The following is a 25,741-nucleotide window of genomic DNA, read 5'->3' as shown; positions in this document are numbered from 1 at the left end:
GACTCTAAATGAACACTAATGCAAATACCAACAACATGGAAATGGGTTTGAATCAAGAACATATGTGATAACCAGTAGAATTGCGTGTGGGCTATGGGAGAGGTGTTGGGAGGGGGGGGAAAGGAAGAAAAGAAAATGATCTTTGTTTCCAATGAATAATGTTTGGAAATGATCAAATAAAAATTAAAAAAAATAATAAAATAAATAAAAATAAATAAAAGCTTATTAAAAGAGGCAATGTGACTAATGGATAGAAAGGTGGCTTCATAGTAAGGACTCAGGAAAATGTGGAAGAGGAATGGAGGAAGAGAGAATTTCAAGCATGCAAGAAACAAAGCTGGGGACCTGATCTGCCAATCAAGGTGAATATTCCAAAATAGAATGTTCCCAGTAAAGGCAGTGGGAGCCTGGCAAGAGGAGATGAACTGAGACTTCTTCTCTGGAGTTCCTGACCAAAGGAGACTGGCTTTGTCTGTCCTAGGTTGAAGGACCTTTTTGGGGGGGGGGGTGCTTCTGGAATTAACCTGAGAAGAAATTTACCTTTGTTGGTTACTTTGTGTAATTGGAAGACGAAAGAAGATTTAACAATTGTCCTCCATCTCTCTGACTGTCTCTGTGTCACAGCCGTGACTGGACTGACATTTTCCAAACCCTCCTAATTCTCCTTATAGATTAAGGACACCCCTATCTCTTTCACCTCAATCCCCATCCTGTTGTTCCATATAAACCCCCTTACTTGAGAAAGGAAAAGAAAGGAGATTTTCCTCATAAATCTCATAGTCCACTCAGGGGGGAGGGGTGAAGCAAAAGGCTTCAAGAAGAGGGTGGTTAAGGGAGGGTAGGAAATATCTTGATCTATTAGCCATCAATAGTGATCAATAGGCAACCCCAGAGTACCCCCTCTTGTAGCAACTCTCTATCTCTCAGAAGTACCTCTATCTCCATTACAACTAGGTTTCCCCTAGTATTTCTCTAGTCACAGCCAGAGCATACCCAGTTACAGCAACTAGAAATATTCTCCACAGATTATCTCCATTATAACTAGGTATTCTCAGGTTCCCCTAGTATCTCTCTAGTCTGCCAGAGTATCCATTTATCACAACCAGAAACAGTTCCACAGATTCTCTTTAATACAAAAGGTAGCTTCATAGGAAGGACTCGGGAAGTCCTGAGTTGAGTCACTAGAGTTTATGACCCAGGTATGTCAATTAAGTTCTGAGTGACTCCAGCCAATTAACTCTTTTAAGTTCTTAAACAGGCACAGCTCTCTATTGTTTACTCATCAAGAACTCCTTACACTAATTACATCATCTTCCTGGAGACACTTAAGTGACTAGAAGCTTCATTCAGTCATGTTTTCTTTCCCTAAAGCAATCTCACTTGAGGTTGAATGGGCCAAGAAAAACCAGTTGGCTAGAAGCAGGTTACCTTAGCATCTGGTGGCCAGAATCAAAAAGAAGATGCTATCCAGACACACAACCATTCACCACCTGAAGAGCACTAGAGTCTCATGACATGAGCTTCATGCTGAAGAACAAGGAGGAAAGGATAATAAAAAGGAAGCCTCTTTGGGCATTTACCCCAGAGGTCAAAGTCAGAAAGGAAGGCTCGCATATACCAAAATCCTTAGAGAAGCACTTTTCTAGAGTATCCAAGAACTGGGGACAAAGTACATACTCAGCAACTGAAAAATAGCTAAAGGAATGCTAGGAATGAAAAATAATATTACTGCGTCATTGGAAAAGATGACTAGAGAAACACAAGAAAACAAACGAATACGAAGTAAAGCTAAGCAGAAGCTGGAAAACGACAATCACTACAACAACGTAAATTGGTGAATCCATAAACTTTTAAGTGCCTTCTACATGCCAGGAACACAGCTACAAAAAGGAAAGACATCCCTTCTCCTCAAGGAGCTTACAGTCTAATGCTGAGCTGAGAAGAGGAGTCGTGTCGAACAATACTCTGGGAGGGGACCTGAAAGGATGCAGGCTGGCAGAACACAAACAGGGCAGGCCTGAGAGCCCTCCGTAAATGTAGATTTTGGAAGGACTTCTTGGCTCTGCCCTCCATCTAGTCCAAGCTCTTCACTTTACTTCTTGGAGTTATCTAAAAGAAGACATCGACTAAGCAACTAGAAAAAATGAAACAAGTTCAAACCTAGAGATACACACAGGGTCTTTAGGACACTGGGCATACATGCCAGCGTGTGCGTATGTGCACATAAATCCAGAAATCATTTATAAGAAGATAATACCTAAAAGCATAAGAAGGGAGAATGAAAGGAGAGGTTAGGAGACGGAAGATGAAATCAGGCGAAGAGATATTAAATGGGTGCCTGAAAGTGAACACTGAGGAAGGCCAATGGATTTGATTAATAGCTGATTTTAAGAAAGAATTTCAATTGAATTAGGATCCAACTTCAGAGGCTAAAGAGGGAAAATTGATGAAAGGACAAGGAAGTTGAGATTGCAGGTACATTCTCCATATATTGAAAAAGCTTAATAGCAAAATGGTTAAAAATTAAGGTAGTCCAAAGTAGAAAGGTTAAGCAAAAAAAATTCAAGCATACTTATAAAAGATAAGTAGCTTTAATTTATTAAAGTAATTAATATTATTAAATACTTAATAATAAAAATAAATAAAAATAATAAAAAACAGAATTACATTTATAACAAAAATCTATAATAAAAAATTCATGAATTTTCTATTTATTCTTTTTTACTGAAGATCAATGGACCATGAAAGTTCTTCTAACAGGAGCAAATTTTCTCAAATATTCTTAACTAAACAATAACATTTCTCCTCCGAGAACCTCAAGACTGGCAACTCACCTGGAATTTATAGTCTCAGAGATTTACCTCAAACACTAACGGTTAAGTGACTTGCCCAGGGTCATACAACTAGAAAGCCTCAGAGGTAGGACTTGAATCTTGGCCTTGACTTCAGGGACAACTTTTTATGTCACACTGCCTCCATTAATGTTTAGTTGTTTTTTTTAAAGAATGGAATAGTTGCTGCTTCAAACTATTTTTTATTCAACACTTTCCTTCTGTCTTAGTATCAACTTTAGACCGTTTAGAGGTCTTGCTTACCTCAGGATCACATACATAGTATATGTCAGAAGTAGGATTTGAACCCAGATCTAGACATCATGACTGGCTTTCTATATAGTATTTGTATTATTTTCCAGCTATTAAATATAATTTAATTTAATTACAGTAATTAGATTAACACATCTATCTGTAGTGAGGCTACTAAGCTTGTTTGTGGAGCTACTAGAAAATCTTAAAATCCATTTAAGTTTGAAGCTATGGAGGGACAGCGAGCAAGAGTTGAGAGGACCTGGGTTCAAATTTGATGCCAGACATTACCCAGCTGTGTAAGCCGAGGCAAGTCACTTAACCCTGTTTGTCTAGCCCTTGTCATTCTTCTTAGAATTAATACTATGACAGAAGGTAAGGATTAAAAAAAAAAAAGATAATTCTAAGAAACACGAGTTACACCAGAGTTGCTGGCCTGCATTGGTGGAAAAAATGTACATAGTCAATAAAGTCAGAATCTGGTTGGGCTATCCCAATCCTACTTTGTCTGTCTGTCTCTCTCTCTCTCTCTCTCTCTCTCACACACACACACACACACAGTCTCCCTCTTCCAGTTATACTAAACATTATTTCAGCCAGTACTTAAATGAACCCTAACAGCTCCCCATTGGGATTTTACAGGTGTCTGGAGACTAATGTACTTGCGCTCCTTTTCAATTAGGTAGAGGAAAGGAAAAGAGAGAAAAGGAATTATGGAAACATGACATCCCGCTTTAATTACTGACTGCATCCTATCTTTAGTGGGAAAACGCCTCTCAGAGGTTTCTGCGTTAGCCCAAACAGCCCAGAAGCGCGCTCTAAACTGAAAACGGGAGGCTGCAAGTCGACAGACTTGGCCGACCTCTGGGTGCCTAGATTACAATCTGCAGTCTCTCCTCCCGGGAGTGCCGTTTGCTCCCATGCTGGACGAAGGGAAGCGACTTCCGGGCTGCAGAAAGCCACGGCATCAGGAGGGCTGATTGGGAATTCCCCAGGGGACGCCGCCTCGCCTCGGGTCAAAGCCGCCCACTCTTTCCAGGCCGGGCCTAGAACGTGTATGGGCGGTCGCCAACGCAGAAGTAAGGCCTGAGACAAAGTGCCGGCTTTCAAGTAAGATGCGGGCTGGTTTTTCCGTGCACACCAGACAGCATCCATCCAGGGCTCAGTCATCAATCTGACTGATGCTCAGAGAACGGCAGCCCCTCCGAAAAGCAAAGAGGCGTCAAGCAATCGTTTTCAACTAACCTACTCTGAAAAGTCTGGCCAGTAACTCAGATTAAATGCTCCAAGACCGAAGCGTTTTCCTCCGGGAAAAGGAAATTCGAATGCGGCGCTCCCGATGACTTTTTTCCTTCTAACACAGATGTCCCATTACACCATTATTTCTCCTCTAAACAGCTCATTTCCTCGATCTCTTTCTATTGCAGGAGGGCAATAAGTGGGCTCAGATGCTCATTATGATGATTTTTATTCTGTATTCTTTTATTATTATTCTTATATCATTATAATAACCTAATCATTATTATTTCTGTCTTGATAAGAAGGAAACGCTCATTAGACGGTACACGGCGCTCCCCAACACTGCCTGGACTGGAGGCTGGACCGTCCCCGGAGTTTCACTGATTAACCAGGAGGCAGTTAGCAAAGCCCAGGCTCCCAATGCGCCCCTCCCCCGCCCCCCCCCACCCCCCCCGGACTGGGCACCAACAGCCTCAAAGACAGGCTCGGTGCCTGTCCTCAGAGGCCCCTAGCCCCGGCCAGCCCAACAGGACGGACCACAAAACGAGGGCGCCAGCGCTCCGGGGATACAGGCTCTCGGTGCTCTCCTCTCCCTGGGGCGCAGGCAGGGAGCCCCGCCAGAATCAGGCACGTCCCGGTCAAAATATAAACGCATCCCTCAGAGCGGAGAAAGTGAAGAGCGAAGCGCAGAGGAAACGGGGCCTGCTGCGGCTTACGAGCTAGTGAAGCTGGTGCCTGGCGGTTAACAGATGGCCTGTCTCTACCGAGCACCACTGGTCTCACCAAGTGGGACACATGAAATCTGCCAAGCACAGGAGAGAGCGTGTGCAGTCCGCCGAGGCCCGCCCGCTCTTCGGACGCGCGCCAGGTAGCGCGCGGATGGACAAACACCGGAACGCTGCCTTGAGCCCCTCTTAAGCACAGACCCTGACATGGAGCCTCGAGAGGTCAAGAGAAAGCGGCAGGATCGTTCAAGGGCACGGCGGCTCGTGACACCGGCCTGGAGCGGCGGAGAAAACAGGCACTTTGGGGTTCGGAAACCCTGGGCAGCAGGGCCGCGACTCCCTGCCCCTTCCAGGGTTAGCAGACTGCTGCCAGCGGTGCCTCTTTGCGCCGCCACCTCTGCAGAAACAGACACTGAAGTCTATGGAACGGGCCTGCCCACGCTCACAGGGCTCACGGCCGCAAAATAAGGCCTTTCCCTGCACTTTTCTGTCTTGGACGGAGGGTCGAAACGGCTTTACCCCAGTCTCACAGAAAGCCTGGTAGGAGGTGGGCGGGAACCGCGGCACGGTGACGTCAGCACACGCCGACACGCTCCGGCACGCGGAGTCAGGAGCGCGTCGGCTCCGCGAGGCGGGGCAAGGCGCAGAGGCGTGCAGCGGCTCTGGAGTCGCCTCCGAGCGGTGGGGCTCCGGGCAGTCACCAGTCCCCTCTGCCTGGACAAGGCACCCCACCATCGCTGCCAAGAAACTCCAAAGGGAGCCGCAGAGTCAGACGGCCCGAAAACTGGACGGCGACAAAGGCGATTCCAAGAGAACTGCTTCGGCCATCTAAGAGTTTCCTCTCCGGGAGAAATCAAAGAGGGGCATAAAGGCAGCAAGAAGGCAAGCTAGGAGCAGCCCTGAAAAGGGGATCAGAGGGCAGACGGGGTGCTCACTGCGAGAACAAGGATATAATGTGTTCACAAGACCGATAACAATCTCGCCGAGAAGACTTTCTGTCTACACAAGGGCAGGAAGATTCCTCAGCTTAGAATAAGGAGAGAATAGACACGCCCACACAACTCCAATGATTCTCGGTGCTTCCTTATAGAGAATATAGACATAGAGGCGGCACATGAGACACAATGGGGGACTCTCCGTTCAAATCTGGCCACAGACGCTGACCAGGCCAACCAAGTGACCCTGGCCAAGCGCGTAACTCACTCCCTGCCTCAGTTAGCTCATCTGTCAAGTGGGGGTGATAATAGTAGCCCTTCCCAGCGCCGATGTGAGGATAGAGCACTTTGCACACCTCTCAGAACTTGGGCAAATCCCAGGATTACAAACAGAAAGTCAAAAGACCTTCCTCGATTAGGAATTCACATTCTAAAAGTGGGAAACGATCTATATGGAAGAGCTTGGTTGCCAGACAAAGGGAAAGGCTTCGCCCTCTCAGGGGGTCTGAGGGACAGAGGGAGCGGCTTAGGTTTGCCCACGTGGTGAATGTGGCCTCCAGGCTCTCCTTCAGGGCCCTTCACCTCTTTAGCTGTGCTTTCAAAGAGAAAGTCTGAAGGAGATCCCTATCTCTAAGGATCAACCTGGCGTGGTCCTGAGCAAATCCCCTCTTGGCAGGGCACTTGGAGACCGGCTGGCCCACGCTAAAAGTGATCAGAGTGATTTTGTGGTTAAACAAGCTGAGGTTTCCAAATGAATTTTTGAAGACAACAAAGCTGGCAGCATCTTGGATTTCAACACATCAGAAGTGAGTGGCCCGCTCCCATGTTAGTTGTCCTCCTCAGAGTGTCCTCAGTGTAAGAGGCACAAAGTTTCCACAAAACACAGCCCAATGGAAATGCATTTTCCTATGTGGTTTTCTCCCACAGCTCAGATAAAGAAAAGCAGCGTGTGACTAAAACTGACGAGGGTACCTGCTGGGATAAAGTATGTTCAGGGACTAGGAAATCGAAAAGCGATGCAGATGAGCTGCTTACCTAACTCAAAGTTTCCATGTGGAAGGAAATCACAGAGATATGGGCAACAGCGAACCCAGTTAATAAAGGAAGGGCAGGACAATAGCAAAGTACCGGGAGCAAAAAAAGTTAGATCTGCATAAATGAGAAATAGGGGGAAATCCTTTTGTGAAAAAAATAATAAAAAGGAAAAATAAAGAAATAAAAGTTATCATTTACATAGTGCTTTAAGACTGCAAAGGAGCGCTGAACACAGACCCAAATGATTTGGTGTAGAAATACATTGATCTCAACAGGGAAGTAAATGAAGACTGGGAGGAGGGTCTTTAAGAAAGAATAGATACAAACAGCAACTTCTTGATCCTGAAGAAAGGTGAGAAAAAGGATTTTTAAAAAGTAAATAACTATAATCTAAGAGAGTATCTTAAATGGTCTCTTAAGCAACTGGGGAATGTCTAAATAAACTTGGGTTTATTCCTATTGATTTATTGGAATCCTACTGCACTTGAAGAAATGATGAGATGGTTTCAAAGAATCTTAGAGAATATAAACTGATATAAAGGAGGAAAAACCAAAAGAACATTTTTTGCATAAGGACAACCACACTGGAAAGAAAAATGACTTAGAAAGATTTAAGGACTAAGAGAGATGCAGATGACCAATCATGACTCAAAGGACCTACAATGAAGAATGTTATCCACTTTCTAACCAAGTGGACTCAAATGCTACAGAAGGTGACCACAGCAGCCAAGTTTTGCTTACCGATGTTTATTTGTTACAAAGGATTTTCCCCCCTTTCTTTCAATTTCTAACTGGAGAGCAGATTAGAGGTGAGAGTAGTTAGCAATACTGATAGCCCTGTTCCCCCACAAAAAGAGGGCCAATGAAACATTTTTACAAATATACCAAAAAGAACAGAAGGAAGCCCAGAGCAATAGGCTAGTTTTGAAAGTAATGTGCTCAGAGGATAGAGTACCAGACATGATGTAAGGAAATCTCCTCTTCCTCCTGAGTTCAAATCTGGCCTCAAACACTTACTAGCCATCTGACCCTGGGGAAAAGTCACTTAACACTTGTTTGCTTCTCAGAGTCCTCATCTGTAAATGAACTGGGAGAAGAAAATGATTAAAAAAAAACAACCTTCTAGTACCTTAGCCAAGAAAACCCCAAATGGGGTTATAAGAGTCTGACATGACTGAAATGATTGAAATAGCTCAACCACAACATACATATAGATAAAGTAAATTATTTCATATACAATCCTTCTTTTGTGTTCTGATCTGAATCTAGAAATGTTCTTTTTGGAGCTATTTAGGTACAGAATAAAAAATAAAATCATAATATTTTTTAACAAAATAAAATTAGGAAGATGGACTCAAGTGATCTCTAAAGTCTCTTCATGCTCTAAATCAATAATCCTGTGTTTGTTTTAGGACTGAAGTTTGCCAAAAGTTCATGGTTTCATATCATCATTAAATATTTCTGACCCATTCCCTGAAAATAAATAAAATCAAAGATTGCATTGTTATGGTTTCTAGCATAGAAACCTAGGAGAATAGTAATGCTTCTGAAAGAAATGGGAATTGGGAAAGAGAATTAATTTGTGGAGGGATAGAGAAGATGATTTGTTCAGTTACGAATATTTTGTATCTGAAGTAATGACAAAACAGAGAAGTGATGATATCCCACAGACAACTGTAAACCTGGGGCTGATGCACAAACTAGAAATTTAAGGACCCTCCTTGCTCTGAAATTTTATGATTGTAAGTAAAAGGTGAAAGCAGCAAATTGAAGACTCATCCCCATAAAATGACTGTCATAACAGTGGAAAGGACTCACAAAGCCAATGCTAATGGAAAAAAAATGATTCTGATATACAGAATTTCCCCCAAACTCCAGTTGTGCCCTTTCTCTAACATGTCCAGCCATCACCTCAAATACAGGATACCAAAACCAAGTTCCTCACATTGCCTCCTCAAAAGTCACCTCACTTTTCCAATTTTATAAATGCTTGTTGCCCATTGTTTTGGTTGATGGCACCGTCTTCCTTCAGCTCTTCATCAAATCAGCTAACAGTTCATATTCCTAAGACATTACCACTTTGATGAGGTGAGTCCTCCTCTCAAGACCTTTATCTCCACAATCTAGCCTCTACCTTTCCAACTTTACCTGTAGGGCAGCTGGATGGTGTAATGGAGAGAGAGCCACGTCTGCAGTCAGCACGACTCAAGTTTAAATTTGGTCTCAGACACATTCTAGCTGGATGATGTGATGTCGGGCAAGTCACTTAACCTCTGTTTCCCTCATCTGTAAAATAGGGATGATAATAGCACTTACCTCACAGAGTAGTTGTGAGGATACTTAGAAAGCGCTGAGCACAGTGTCTGGCTCATAGGAAGCACTATACAGATTTAGTTATTATTGTACTGTATTATCATTCTTATGGTCTTCTCATTGCAGGAAACAATGGAATGGAGGTTGGATTTCCACTTCTAATACTTGATCGACATGCCTATGGTAACAGTCTCTCTCTAAGGCTGTTTCCACACCTATCAAATGAGAGTACCAACCAATACCTAAAGTAAGTTTCACAGTTATTATGGGGAGAAAAATAAATGCATGCCTAGCAAACAATACAGATTGTTGGTTGAATCAAATGGACAGCTTTCTAGAAGGGTGTCTTCCATTTGATTAATGACTGCACAGAATAAATACTCTTTCTCACATTATAAAATATCACTGCATGCTAACCTTAGCCTTTGGATAGGCAATTCCTTTCAACAGTTCCATCTCCCTATATCATTGCAATAAGGAACTCCCTTAAAAACATCATTATAACTATATGGAGGAAAGGAGCTAAATGAAACATTCACAAAGACTAAAAATAAAATTATGTGTGGAGAGTCTCTTTATATTCGGATACGCTTAGGTTTGAGTTTTTAGGGTTTTCATGAAACAAAATATAATTAATTAGCTGAATTCAGATTCATACGTGGCCAAATTTAAATAATTTATAATGAGGAAGATAATGAGGGAGGAAGGGAAAGGGACAGAAAAAAACACAGACAGATAGAGACAGAGAGAAAGGAGGGAGAGAGGGAAAGAGAGGGAGATCAGAGGAAGAATAAAGAAAAGAGAAAGGCACCGTGGTAAGCATAGTGGCTTTGTAGTAAGAGCATCTCGGGTTAAATCCTAACTGCAATACTTCCTATATGACCAGCTTCAGTTCCTCATCTGTAAAACAAAGAGGTTAGACTAGATAACCTCTTCCCTATACAAGGCCTAGGACAGAGAAGGTGCTTACCAAATGCATGTGGATGGAGAGACACAACTTGGAATTCTAAGCTTACTAACTTAGGAATGCCATACAATCTATCTCAATCAACTATTGTCAATGGACATATCAGAGGTCTTCCAATACAAGAGTATATGTCTAAGGGTTCCAACCTGACCTGTCATAAAATCTGAATCCTTCCTGAGCTCTGCTTATATTTGAATGTTTTTACTTTAATAAATTTCCATGAGTTTTCTCAAGTTTTATAATCCAAATTGTCTCCCTCTTTTCTTCCCTCTCCCCTCCTGGAGCTAAATTCAATCTGTATTATCACATAAAACTCATTTCCATATGATTCATTTTTGTAAGTGAAAACCCTAAAACATATACCTAAATAAGCAAGTGATCCTTTATATGCTTCCATCTGCATTCTCCAACAGTTCCTTCTCTGGAGGGGCATAGCATCCTTCTTCATAAGTCCCTCAAAAATGTTCTGGATCATTGTACTTCTGAGAGTTGCAAAGTCGATCACAGTTGATCATTCCACAATATTGCTGTTACTATGTACAATGTTCTCCTGGTTCTGCTTATTCCACTCTGCTCTAGTTCACACTGGTATTTCCAGTTCTTTCTGAAATCATCCTGTTCATCATTCCTCACAGCACACTAGCATTCCATTACTATCATAGACCACATTTTTTCCAGCCATTCCCCAATTGAGGGATGGATATCCCTTTAGTTCCTAACTCTTTGCCACCACAAAAAGAGCAGTGATAAATATTTTTTTACAAACAAGTCCTTTCCCATTTTTAAAAAATCTCTTTGGGATACAGACCTAGTAATGGTATTACTGGAACAAAGAGTATGCATTCTTTCCTACCTGCTTATATTTTTAGCTTATAGAACTTCCTAGAGTAATGAGTTCCATATGTTTATTAGACCTTGAAAAAGAAATATTTCCCTTTATTTTTCCTGAAACTACCTCCTTCCTAGCATTCTAGGATTTGGTAAATTATATCAGAGATCATGATGTTCCTACTTTTATATTAAGCCACTTCTCAACCTTTTAATTTTTTTAGAGTTGAATGACTAAATTCCTAAGACAACAGATATTCACTTCTCTCCTTATTATGAAAAAATGAGCAAAATTAACCTTAAAATATTGTGCTTTCTGAATATTTTAAGGCTTTTTGGTGTGGTCAAGAGTGTCTCAAACTGTTACCCTCAAAGACCTCACAGCCTTGTTATTTCTAGATGAACATGCTTAAGGATACAAAGACAAAAAGTTACGACCAGTAGAATTTGGAGACAAGAGCCTTAAACTTTTTAGTCAGTCTCCATGTACAAACTATCCATTTCCCAAGTCATTTTAGCTGATTTTTTTTTTGGATCTTTTCTAGCTCTATGTTCTTTACACAAATTACCTCAGGTGTTACATAACAATGTTCAATTCCTAGAGTCTAGCCATAATACTCCACTTCTTCCTAAAAGAACTATATTGCTATTATCCTTGATATACAAAAGCCCAATACAAATTCAGCATTTCTTCATTTATTTTAAAAAAGCTTTCTCTAAACAAAGGAAGACCGGACTAACCAGAAACAAAATCATCACCGCTAACCTAAAAGTTCTTCAAAACTAAAACCAACTGGATCTGCTGAAGTTTAGAAAGGAAATAAAGTCACAGTCAAAACTATGGGGAAATTATATCCTGAATAGTCTTCTAGATTATAAAATAACTTTCATTTTCAAAGGATTTCTTCAACTACAAAAAAGGGCATTATTGTTATTGAGGAACAAATACTAAATATTCATTCAAAATGAAGAAGGCAGACCACTATGTGAAAGCAGCACCCATAAAAATACCTATTTCCAGATGGAAAATTCCAATTGCTTAATCTCAAATTCAGATCCAACCATAGTGACAGGTTATGATTGATAAACACCATCTGTTCCAAAAAGCACTATAAAGACCCTTTGTATACCAATCATAATTCAACTCAAAGCTATACTCCCCATTTTTCTGATGTTTATTTGTTTGTTCATTCATTAGAAATGACACCCAAGGTAAGGTACAGAGAAATGTTCTTCACATACAGTACAAAGCTATTTCCTCGGTGAATTAGTATTTGGAACTATTTCTTCAGCAGTGACAAAAGGACAATCTTAATCCGTGCATCCTAGGTATTCCCCCAACAACTCTGTAATTAAAAGTGAAAAGGTAGATGGCTAGGATTGTGCCCATGAAACAGAATGAAGTGACTTGACTTTGCAGAGCCTGAATTCAAAATTCTGTCTTCCTCAGTACATCCTCTAATCAACAGACTGATCAAGGGCAAAACACTTTAACATTTCCTCATTTGTAAAATGAGTCAGTCAAGATGGTGTTTGGCATTATAATATGACTACATTTTGGTGCTATTTCTATTTATCTGACAAAAATACTGAAATACAGAATAAAGCAATATAGTGTGATCTACCCTAGACTGGCAACTAACCAAGGGTTAATCCTTATTAGACAGAATATGTAAGTAACAGAATACATGATCAAGCCAGGAGGATAACATGATAAAATCGGCTTGGTTACCGAACTAGCTAGAAAATACAGAAGAGGGAGGACAAGAAAAGCAGGGTGTCCCAAGAGAGGGATCTGCCATTTCTAACCAGTGCCATCCCCAACAAGGGCAGCTAGGTAGGTAGCACAGGGAATAGGAAGTCCTATGTTCAAATACAACCAACTTTAGGCACTTACTAGCTGTATGACTCTGGGCAATCACTTAAACCTATTTGCCTCAGTTTCCTCATCTGTAAAATGAGCTAAAGAAACAAAAGCAATCTACATCGGTATCTTTGCCATGAAAACCCCAAATGGGGTCACAAAGAGTTGGACACAACTGAAAATGACTGAACAACAAAACCTCTACAACATCTCTTCTTCCTAAGGAATGTTTTCTACCTCTGAAGATATTCATTTCTCCAATCCCTATTAGTCCTACTACAAAGTTCCCAGAACCTCCAACACATCCCTCACATCTTTACTTCCTGACAATGGTGAAAACAGAATTCACATGACCTACAAGGAACATTCTAAGGAAATATGATCCAAACTCGATATTTTAGAGGTGAGAAAACAGACTAAAAAAAAAAAGAAAATGAAGTAACTTGATCAGACTAATCAAACCGGGCAGTGGCAGGGCTAGAACCAAGACCTTCTGGTCCAGTGAGGGTAGAAAGGCATTTTCTTCTTTCATTAATCCTTTAGTAGGTACTATTGGTCTACCCTACTGAAAAGGTCTTCTGAGATTGTCTTATAAAGGATATTGGCAAAGGTTTGCTGGTAAATGTTAAACAACAAGCTTTGGGGGGAGGGGGAGAAGGTTAAGTATGAGTATAAGATATTTTTAAATTTAATCTACATCATTAACTTTTTCTCCATTATTTTCTTAAGAAGACAATCAACAAAGCAAAGCCCTGATTTGTAACATTTGGTGGTGTTGTGTTCCAACTGGCCTGTCATATCCCTAGATTTGGTCAAATTAATATAGGAGAAAACCCCCCAAAAGGGCCAAGAACAGCTTCTGTAGAATGAGAGAGCAAAAACCAGCTTATCCTTAGAGGACAGGATGAGACCATGGCCTCTACTTAGCATCACTGAAAACTGTCCCTGAGCCAAATAAGGAAAAAAATGGAGTAGTGGGGCTTCAGGAAGGCACAGCACTGGAAGGTAAAGATTCTCTTTAGGTTGCCATCCATGTCATATCTTGATCATCTGGAAGTTAAGAGAAAAAGGTAGCACCAAACCAGACTTCATCTTGCACTGTCCGAGTCTCCCTTTCAAAAGGTGCTGCAGAAGTCCCCCACCGTCCCTTCAATCTTGCTTCAGGTTGTACAGTGTCTATTCCCGCTTTATGGAGAGGCCCACATTGTCCTGAACAGGATCATGTGGAGGGACGGAAACGGTCCGCGTTTTTTCAATCTTATTTTCAAGCACTTCTTTCTATTCATAGAAATTGGCGGACAGCATCTTAAAGCTGGCGAAGCATTTCCTACCCACTGTCTCATGGGTGGTCTGCACCACTGAGGGTAGGTGGCTATGATTATCTCCATTTTGCAGATGAGGAAACTGAGGCTCACAACAGTCATGTGATTTACCCCGGGAAACCCATGGAAGTGTCTTGAGGATTCCAACTCAGTTCTTTCCGATTCTTGCGATTAGTCCTCTATCGGCTGACGCTGCCTTCTTCAGACAGTAGGGCAGGGCTAGATGCTGCCTCGGACCCCTTCTAGAGCGCTGGCATCTTCTTCAACATGCCCGTCCCACCCTGGTGCTGATGAAGAGCACCTTCTCCTTGGTGCTAGTTTGGGGGTTGTGTGCTGGGCGGGCCCCTGATTCCCCGCGTGAGCAGCTTCCTCTGCCAGAGCCAAGTGACCGCTGCAGCCTTCAGCATGGCCCAGGATCGCAGCTCTGCCTCTGCTCGGCTAACCTGCCTCTCCCAAGAGAGCTCCACAGACAGACGCTCTACGAACAGAGTTCTATGTCTGCGGACAGGCACTGTTGCTCTGTCCTACCTGGAGCACACGAGGAGGGCAGGCAGGAATGCGCGTGCACGTGTCTAGGCGCGCACGTGCATGCCCGTGGGTCCGCTGGAGTGTGCGTGGCTACACTCTTACCCTGCAAGCGCCACCAAGAGGGGCTGGTCTAATGGAGGGCTCTCGGGTGGCCACAGATCACAGATCTGGCTTGGTGCTTGCAGACTCGGGGACGCGCCCCCCCCTCCCCCCCCCCCCCCCCCCCGTGTCGGACCTCGGCCGGACCCGTGCGCTCACCCACAGCCGCCCCTGCGGGCGCCCTGCAGCTCCCTTATTTGGTCCTCCTGTGACGGCCTTGCTGAGGGGCAGTTCGGCGGAAGCCCGGGGGCTGGGGCCACACTACCACACTTACACGGGCACAGGAAGAGCGCTTCCTCTGTTCCCCTCGAGGGCCCGAGGCGGCTCCCCACCGAGAAAAGCCTTCTGAATCCTGACTCTAGGGAGCCCTCTCCCCTTCTCTGATCCGTGCCCGTAAGCAGCCCTGGGCAGAGCATCGCCGGGCGCTGGGCGGGCCGGCCTCCCCCGGAGCGGGCGCCTGGCCGGCCTCCCACAGCACCAGGGAGGCACCAGCCCAGGGAGGCTGCCGAGGCGCAGAGGGGCCGCTAGCGACGGCCACTTCATTCTGGGACGCCCGCGTAATAAGGACCTCCTGAAGGAAGCGGATTCTGCCTTGCTGTGCTCGGGCTAGCAGGGAGGGAGCACACTCCTTAAGAGTTCCCCATTCCAACGGAACCTGGTCTGGCGCAACAACAGAAACAAAGCCCTGCCGCAGCACCGCGACTGCGGCGTCTCTGCTCTTCTCTGGAGCCGTGGGGGCAGCTTCCAACAACCCCGCGGTAAGCACGGCGCAGCGGCTGACCTCGCCGGTGAAGCAGACGGGCTCGTCCAGGCGCCCGGCTCCCAGGACGCAGGACCCGCACGTGCCCTCCGGCCCCGGCACCCCCGGGTCACGTGAGCCCACTCTCTCCTCTTCAGCTTTTCAGCCCCAAAGGCAGGGAGGGCCGGACGGCCTCTGCAGCCACGCCAGGCTCGAGGCCTCTGGAGTCTCCATCCTGAGCTCTACCCCCTTGCAAGAATCAGCGTCACATTAATTCATCATCCCATAAGGTTAGAGAGAGTTGCCGGCTCCGTAATACCCAGAAGAGTCTCGAAGGGCCCAGAGACGGCTGGTGCTGCACAGTACACAGCACAGCCCTACGCCGGCCGAACCTCGGCTCCGAGAACTAAGAAAGCGAAGGCCCTGGGACCGAGCCCCAGGCCTGGATTCAGGAAGGCCTGCGTTCAAAGCTGGCCTCAGACACTTCCTCCCCGGGTGACCCTGGGCAGGTCACAGCTCCACGTGCCTCGCCCTCGGCCTTCTGTCTCAAGAGTCCTTCCGAAGACAGAAAGTGCTCCAAATCCGGCGAGCAGAGGCGGAATGTCTCCTCTTTCCCGGGCTTCCTGGGCAGAATTGCTGACATGGAAGGCTTCTCCCCGGTCTTCATCAATTCAAACAGGAGCAAGCGAAGAGGGGATGCCTAACCGATACCTTCAACAGAAAAGAATCTCAATCCGACTCCTGTTTCTGGCAAGGAAGCGGACTGTCCTGGGTGAGAGACTTTGGAGGTTTCCGCGGGGTTGGGGGTTCCCTGCAGGGTCCTCGGCAGGAATGCCCAAAACTCTGCCCATCTCGACGTTCAGACACACGGGTGAGGCAAGCCATGCTCCCCCGGCCTGTAGGGATCGCCTTCTTTCCCTGGCATGAGTCAAATCCTGATTCTAGACCGGCCTAGCCAGCAAGCGCCTCATCAAACCACAATTGTAATGACAAATCTGGCACCAACCTACTTCCCCTTCTCCCTCCTGACCGGCAATCAATAAGGTTTTTTTTAATACTGAAAATAGCTTGGGCCCACTTAACAGAACCATTTTTGTTTTTAAAAAATAAATGACTTCTTTGTACTTACATCAAGACACTAGGTTCTAGAGAATATGCCTTATCTCCTGTGTAACATTCCCTGCAATTGAAAGATTATTTTTAAATAATGAAGAAAGAAAGTTATCTTCTCAAAACAGATTCTCAGCTCCAAAGCCCGCCTTTTTTTAATGAGCTGCTATTTACATTTCAAGCTTTAGTAGTAGACCAGTACTATGTGTGCAGGGTTCTACTTTGGTTTAGATCATTGACAAAACATGAATTAATTCTATTATCTGTGTTCTAAATACCCTACCTGAGAACTGGGGCCTGAATGATCATCCCAATATTACTTAACTGAAGACCTAGAAAAGAGATGTTTCCCTTCCTCACAGGATAAAGACCTTTCTGTTACACTGTTTTGTCAATTTTGCATATGACCTTAGCAAGGAGACTGGATAAAGAACGCGTTAGATATATTTTGTTGATTTTTTCATTTTCATCCATATTTTTTCCCATTTTTATGTGATCATCGTGCCAGTGAACATTCATAAATTATCCAACTTAAATATAACATTTCTCCATGGCAACACAGTTGGCTGTGATAGTCTAGCCTTTACATATCTGGCCCCTCTGTATACCATTCAATTTAGACAAACTAAAAGGCAAGAATCAAGACCTTCAAATAGGCTTTTCTGAGTTCTTAATAAGTGTTATTTGATGTATTGCTTATGTTACAGAAATAAAAGGTGTTAAAGATACCTTGAATTGTTGTGGGAGAGGCAAAGAAGCGATATCTAATTCGTTTTTACTAAAAATGGGCTGATCCATGGTCTCCAACACTTCTTTTCTTTCTATAAATTTTAACTTTTAACTATAATCAATTACATGGATATTTTGTGTGTGGTTTCTCCTCATCCAGGAGAGCAATTTTCCATTAAAGGAGAATTTTCTTTTTTTTCCAGATGCAATAGGTCCACAGTTGGCCAACAAAACAGATTTCTGCTTGTAACTCTTTTGTTGAATTGACTCACCCTATAATCTTACAAAACCAACTTAATATGTTTGGTTCTCGGGTCACCGGTTTATCAAACTGGGGACAACTATCACAAGATGCCTTTTGTTTTGAAGCCTCCGTGTTTATAAAAACACTCCCATATCTCTGACACCGTGAAATTGTGAACTTCTAAAAATATATTCACCGGAGTCATCCAGTGTGTTAAGTGACTCTGGGTTTTGGGTTCTCAAAGGTCAGGCCCAAATAACACAAGCTTTAGGAAGTTCTACAAAGACGTAAAAGGAAGGAAGAGAAATTTCTTTTTTCACCCCCCAAGATTCAAAATTGGCCATGAGAGGTTGTGTTTTTTATCCTTACGGAGGATTCTATAGCGCACTACAAGACCACGTAACACTGTTCTGAACGGCCCAGTTGAAAAACACCAGTTCCTTTTATAAATAAATGCCTTAAAAATAACTAGCTCTTCACAAATCCACTGGTCTCTGAACTGCTCTGTCACAATCCCATATTCTTCTTTCTCAGGCCTTTCAAAAGAACAAAGATATAAGAAAAAGAAAGGGAAAATTAGTTTAAAAACTCAGATACCTGAACCACAACTTGCATGAGTGGAAGGTGGTTAGTCAAAAGGTAAAAGTTCATTTAACCCCTCCCCCAATAAACAACCAAAACAACCTATTGGCCTATTTTGTATGACATTTGGTACAGCAAAAACATACATTGCTTACCGTGTAAATGCCAATTCTACAAACAGCAAATGAGATCTGGATACACTCAGACATTCTCTAAAAGATTAAAATAAGAATGAGATTGCCAGTAAGTGTCCATCCTATGGAATTCAGTTCTTCCCCTTCCCCTCCCCTCACCCCCCCCCCCACTCTGGAGATACTGCTCGGCTAAAAATAAGAGGCCTGGCCTATCAAGCAGTTCAGGATACTCCCTACCTGTCGGCTTCCCTCGACCAGCCGAGGAAAATACTCAAGTTGGGGGAACAATGTATTCCACTCGCTTCCAATAAGAGAATAATTTTAAAGAATCGTTTTTCCAAGGCTTATTATCTTTTAGTAAATATTCCTTTAAATACAACATTCTCAGAATGCTATTGTAGTGGCCTTCATTTTAAAAAACACAATTATTTGGACTTTTAGTGAGTACTTTTTTGGCAGGAATTAATTCTCAACATTTAAGCCTTCTCTATAAAAGGATTTGACCACGACTCCATAAATATACTTTATACATCTATGCCTTTAAGTGCATTGTTATAGTTTTACTCATGAAATCTCTTTTAAGAAATGGAAAAAAAAAGTCTGTCCATGTAAACCAGACCTCTTGAATAGGCCAGTCTCTCAGAACGCCAGAAAATTAAGGCCAATCAGCTGAGGAGAGCAAAGGGAGTTCTGATAACTAAGCTGAGCTGACTCCCATTTTCATGTCAATTCTTATATGCCGGGCATTGTTGGGCAATTAAACCATTCCTTCTCATAAGACTGTGATGTTTGCCAACAAGCATGAGTAACTATTTCTTCTATTACGAAAAATGTTCGTGTGAAATTAGTGAAAGGTCAGAAAAGTCCATCTTCTTACTAGTCCCCCAATATTAATTCTCTGTACTATCAGCTAAATGCTTCTCTATCCAAATTTTAATGCCACAATCCCCTGAAGCACAAAGTAGATTTTGTATCTATTGTGCCAATTGTAGCAATAATATGGAATCCCCACCTGGGATTTCCCTCCAAAGGATGAAATGCTTTTGTTCAAAGAAGCTTTCCTTTGGTAGCTCAAGCAATCAGATCAGAGGATCATTCGAGAAGATTAGATCTTACCCTTCAAAACAATGTCAGTAACAATATTGTGAGAATAGAGGAGAAGGGAAGAGGATTTACTGGGAGTAATTCAAAAATATATAAACTGGTGCACACACACACACATACACACCAAAAATTAAACAAAAACTAGAGTCAAAGAGTGAGCTAAATTATTTAAGTCAAAACTTGAGGTCATCAAAGGTTTCCAACCATTCATTAGTTTTATTATATAATTTCAATCATACGAAGATTTTGAAAAACTTTCATTTTTACAGTACCATTAATAATCTTTTAGCATAACAGGCTTTAATGAAGTAAAATTAATACAACAATGAATATTTTAAAGGGAAGGAAGTTCAAATTAATGCTCTATTGTATTTGGAAGTTCATAAATATCCTCAGTATCATAAAAGAATGGGCTGTGGCAGACAAAAATCAGGGAACATTCACCTTTACATCACTACTTGCTAAAGAATTGCCTCCTTAATAGAGGAAGGATACTCTTCAATTCTTTACTCTTCAGTCATTAAAAACCTTGTTTCCCACTCCCTCCCCCCCCCAAAAAGGGCAAGCAACCAAAATAGTTATCCCATATAACACAATTGCTTCTGTTTCTTGTAAATATCCTAATTGTTCTATATGTTCGTCCTGACAACTATTCCTCCTTCTGAGTTTCTGGTATTCCACCTATCGTGGAGCCCAACTGTCAAATCAAGTTTCTCATCAATGTATTTCCAGCATTAGACTCAATGATCAAGGGTAAAAAGTTTCTATCCAATAAAGAGTCTAGGAAAAATAGCATTATGAATCTCATTTGGGGGCATGGAAAAATTGAATTGAAAGAGAAACTAACAAACAGTTCACTTCTCTCATCAGCATCAAACACACTTGCATGTGTTTATCTTATTTCTACTTCCAACCCATAGATCTGAGTGCATTAAGATGATCAGCAAATTGTTTTTACTGGTTTATTAAAGCATTTTTCTTCCTGGATAAGCATAGGCATGGCTGTCTGGGTCTAATCGATATGTTTTCCACTGCTATACTATGATCACTCTTGTTTGAGAAAGAAGTCAAGGCCTTCCTTCCAGGCTGTTGTCTCATATTGGCCTTACCTCTCCTGAGATCTCTTCCTGCTCAAAGAATGACAAAAGGATGTAGTCAAAAACCAGTTACTAGTCTGCTAAATTTGACCTAAATTGCCTTTGTGGCAAAAATGATTTGTAAAAAGAGGTGGGGTGGGGTAGTACACTATATTTGAATTGTTTGATTTACTTACAGTTTACTGCTGTTTTCCCTAGGAAAGTTTGAAGGTAAGCATGAAAGCAAAAAAGAAAAAGAAAAACCTTCAGAAACAACAAATATGAAAACAAGTATTATTAGCAGAAAAGCCTATAACAAATTAATTCAAAAATGTATCAAATCTTAGTCAACCAGAGAAGTAATAAACGTGTAGTTCCAAAGAGAACTCTCTTTGAAATCTCTCATTCTCATAATAGGCAAGAAAAAATTGTTGATTCATTATCATCTTTTGCATAACTAATGTGAGGAAGGAAATAGAAAATTAATATGTAAAATTCTGTAACAAACTAGGTACCCATCAATTGAGAAAGGGCTAAACAAAATTTTTTTAAGTATGAAAGTCATAAAAAACTATGTTTTATTAACAAATTAATGAAAAGAATTTGGAATAACCTGGGAGGATTTATATGAACTGATGCAAAGTGAAGTTAAGTAGAACCAGAAGAATTATTTACAATGACTGTTATAAAGTCGTCAGAACTATGAATAATACTATGACCAGTGAGGACTAGAAAAATATGATGATGAATCATCCTTTTTCCATGCAAAGAAGTAATGGACTAGATATACAGAATAACACATATTTTCAGATATAACTAACACATGAATTCGTTTTCCTTAATTAGGCTTTCTTGCTGCAAGGAATAGCATTTTTTTTTAAGAACATCAATGAAGCATGAAAAATATAAAGAATAGAAGGAAATTCAGAAAGAGACACAGACAAGCAGGGCAGTATTCAAACTCATATGATAAATGTAATATATTTTGTTTAAAAACAAGTTTTAAAAATATCATATCAATTCAAAAGCCATTGAGGAAACAAAGTATGAATAAGGAAACACAATAATGAATAAAAGATAAATCCTCCAGAAAAGAATTTCATCCCTTCCAAATAAGGACAAGCAACTTGGAGATCAAAGAGCTAAAACCATCTTTTTCCCCACAGAACTAAGTAAAATTTCTAGGATTCTCTCTTCCTCAGAGCAAAAGGACATTAAAAATACAAGGTATCGCATTGGGGGAGAAGTGAGTAATGATCTATGTCCTTGTCTGATCACTGCTGATTGCTGTGATTCTCTCTCCCCTCAGGATGACAGAATAGAAAATATATTGTGATCACACTTAAATTACTGCAACAGCCTTAAAATAAACTCATTGTAGTGCTATCTTCATTAAAGCTAGTCTTGTTCTAGATGTCACTGCAAATATTAACAGTGAATTATTAGCAACTTATTTAGTAAATTAAAAAGATTATTTTTCTCCTTGTGGAAAACATTAATACATTTTTTGAAATATTAACACCGAACATGCATCTTTCTATAGTTCATCAACAATTTTTTAACCTCTTGAAAATAGGGGGAAAAAGATGACAATAATCAACAGTAGCAACATTCTGTATCTACAGCAAAACTGAGAAAATTACTCTTTTGATATTTTCTAAAAACAGAATTTGCTTTTTTGTCTCACGTATTTCCATCATTGTTCCAAATGTTTATTTTTAAAACAAATAACACTTACTATGAAGTCAATTTTACACAACTGAAAAGAGAAACTAAAAGCTCAAATTAATTACTGGGAAAAAATATCTTTATCACATACATAATCATTGGGGAAGGGGATTGGTACATAGGTTCCAGGTGACTATTCAAAAGTAAACTTTAGGGGGCAGCTGAGTAGCTCAGAGGATTGAGAGCCAGGCCTAGAGATGGGAGGTCCTAGGTTCAAATCTAGCCTCAGACACTTCCGAGCTGTGTGACCCTGGGCAAGTCACTTGATACCCATTGCCTAGCCCTTACCACTTTTCTGCCTTGGAACCAAGACACAGTATTGACTCCAAGATGGAAGGTAAGGGTTTTTTTAAAAAAAAGTAAACTTTATTTTCTTGAAATCTATGAATCATGGATAATTATTATATCATCTATGTTATATTATATGTTGATACCAACATATGATATAATATAGACATAATTTATACACGCACACACAAACACACACCAATAGAGAGACATGTTGATCAAAGCTCACTTCAGAATAAGACTATCCTGGATACAACTGCTACTCTGACACATTCTAGCTGTAAGAGCCTGACCAGGACTTTCATCAATAAACTCACAGTATGGGGGGACAGAGTCAAGATGGCGGCTTAGAAGCAACAAAAGTTCAGACCTCTGAAAACCCTTCCTAACTGATCACAAACTGAATGCTCCTAGGGGACTGAAATTCAAACTTAACAACAGGACAGAGGCGGGGAACACTCCTTCTGGACTCAAATCAAAAGGTACACCCCCCAAAAACCGGAATCCGAGAACACTCGTGTCTAAGGGGAAGGCAGAAGGAAGGTCCCAGGACCCCTCCACCCTAACCCACAGCACTGAGCCCCCAGCAGCAGTGAGAACCTCTGGGCGGGCAAAGGTGCTACTCTGGAGGGTGTACCTTGAGAGGAACCTGGACCAGGCTCAGAGCGTCCAACACAGGTGGCAGGGAAGCAGCCAGAGGGGGACCGAAGAGCCTGAAGCCCCCTGGCTGGGTCCTTCCATCTGGCTTCAGTCTCTCTGGAGGTTTTTGCCTCGGAGCACATCCAGATAAACCCAGTTGAACCTAATCCCATCAGGAGTTCTCAGAGCTCAGGGAGGCCAGGACCCCCCCACCCACCCACCCAGAGTACAGGGCCTCCCACAAGGACAGGAACCTCTGGACTGGCAAAGGCACTGGTGTACCTTGCAGACAGTGTTGTGCCAGGCTAGGGTGGAGCTCAAAGTGGAGGTTCTCTGGAGAGAACCGGAGAGAGCCTGGGCGGCTCCAGCCTTCCAGGAGTCTTTGGCCACAGAGCACATACAGCCAAAACCAGTTGAACTTAATCCAATCAAAAGCCTCCAGAGGACAGGAAAGCCAACATTCCTCCCCCAGAGACTGTACCAAGACATCTGACAAAGCTCCAAGAGGGGAGACTGACAGCCCCCTCCCAAAAAAAGAGAGAGAGGAGCAAGAGCACAGACAAATATGGGGAGCAAAGAAGGGGTAAACACGAGCAAACAACAGAAAAAGAAGAAAGAAATTACAATAGACAGCTTCTGTACAGGTAACGAGCAAAGAGCGAACAAAACAGAGGGAGAGGGATCAGCAAAGGAAAAATCAGAAATCCCAGCAAATTGGATACAGGCTTTGGAAGAACTCAAAATGCAATTGAAAACACAATTAAGAGAGGCTGAAGACAATTGGGAAAAGAACGTAAAAACTAAGATAAATCATCTGGAAACAGAAAATTGGATCTTGAAAGTCAAAATCAACCAGCTGGGAAATGAGGCAAAGAAGATGAAAGATGAGAAAAAGGAGATGAAAGACGAGGTAAAGAGAATGAAAGATGACCTGCAAAGAAAAACAGACCAGAAGGAAAAGGATGACCAAAAAGCCAGGGATGAAATCCAGTCTTTAAGAACCAGAATACAACAACTAGAATTAAGTGACCTTACAAGGCAGAAGGACACTATAAAACAAAACCAAAAGAATGAAAAAATTAAGGAAAATATGAAGCATCTCATTCACAAAACAGACGATTTAGAAAATCGTTCAAGGAGAGACAATTTAAGAATCATTGGCCTACCAGAAGACCATGACAAAAGAAAAAGTCTGGACATCATGCTACAGGAAATTATTAAAGAAAACTTCCCCAATATCCTAGAACAAGAGGGAATAGTGGAGATTGAAAGAATACAAGATCACATCCTGTACTTAATCCCCAACTGACAACAGCCAGAAATGTTATAGCCAAATTCAAAAACTATCAGACCAAAGAAAAGATATTACAAGCTGCCAAGAAGAAGTCATTCAGATACCACGGAACCACAGTGAGGATAACGCAGGACCTGGCGGCATCCACACTGAAACATCGAAAGGCTAGGTCTACAACCAAGAATCAAATACCCATCAAAACTGACTATATTCTTACAGGGGAAAGTATGGTCATTCAACAAAATAGAAGAATTCCAAGCATTCATAAAGACCAGACCTGAACAGAAAATTTGATGTCCAAGCACAGAATTCAAGAGAATCATCAAAAGGTAATTTAAAAAGATGGAAAAAAGAAAAACAAAACAGAACCAAAAAAAAATTTTTAAGAGACTCAATAAGTTAAAATGACATGTATCCCTATAAGAAAAGAGGTCATTGGTAACTCTTAAAACTGTTGTTATTACCCGGGCAGCAAAAAGAATTACACTTAGAGGGAACAGTGACAAACTATATAGGATGAAAGGACAAGACATAAATAGGAATACAGATATATGCATGCATAAATACATACACATGTGTATGCATATATATATATATATATATATATATATAAAACTAGAGCTTAAAAATAGGTTACTATTAAAAGAAATGGGAAAAGAATCAAATGGGGGTAAATTTATATATCACAAAAAACCTCATGGTTGGAGGGGAGAGAACATCTCAATACACTGGAAGGGTAAAGAGGTTGGAGATAGGAAATACTCAATGCTTACGTGCTTTGAAATTGACCCAAAGAGGGAAGAACAATCCAATCCACTGGGGCACAGAATTGATTTGTACCCTATAGGAGAGTAGAAGGTTAAAAAAAAGACTGGTGGGGAGGGAAGCAGTACAAGGGAGAGAGGGGGCAGGGGCCTAATTTCAGAAAGACTACAGGGAAAATAAGAGGGGGAATAAGAAGGGAGGTGGGTAGAAAGGGAAGTAAAATAAAGGTGGGAACTAGGGGGACTGATTAAAAACAAACATTGGTGTAGAAGGAAATAGTGAAAGAAGAAAAGGCAGGAACAGGAGTAGAAATCAAAATGCTGGGAAATACACAGCTAGTAATCATAACTCTGAATGTGAATGGAATGAAC

General features: G+C 41.8%; 1 protein-coding gene across 13 annotated transcripts in view; it reads right to left on the bottom strand.

Annotated features, from left to right (window-relative positions):
- ARL15 (ADP ribosylation factor like GTPase 15) overlaps positions 1-25,741 on the bottom strand; it is a 485,879-nt gene that overhangs the window by 412,754 nt on the left and 47,384 nt on the right. For 5 of the 13 annotated variants that reach the window (XM_016431294.2, XM_056824920.1, XM_016431296.2 and 2 more), the window contains exons 2-3: positions 20,854-20,871; positions 18,498-18,554 (exon numbers count right to left, since the gene is read on the bottom strand). The exons of 3 other annotated variants lie outside the window; for them this stretch is intronic. In XM_016431294.2, the coding sequence (XP_016286780.1) occupies positions 18,498-18,551 (54 nt within the window). In that variant the 5' untranslated portion in view covers positions 18,552-18,554; positions 20,854-20,871. Of the gene's footprint in view, positions 1-18,497; positions 18,555-19,488; positions 19,594-20,853; positions 20,872-25,741 lie in introns of those variants that run through there. 5 more of the 13 variants (XM_007486307.3, XM_016431297.2, XM_056824921.1 and 2 more) reach the window with 3 other exon arrangements.

The sequence above is a fragment of the Monodelphis domestica genome, chromosome 3 (assembly GCF_027887165.1).
Source record: "Monodelphis domestica isolate mMonDom1 chromosome 3, mMonDom1.pri, whole genome shotgun sequence".
Lineage (NCBI taxonomy): Eukaryota > Metazoa > Chordata > Mammalia > Didelphimorphia > Didelphidae > Monodelphis > Monodelphis domestica.
The sequence above is the reverse complement of the archived record's forward strand: the minus strand, read 5'-3'. Positions and strand labels throughout refer to the sequence as shown.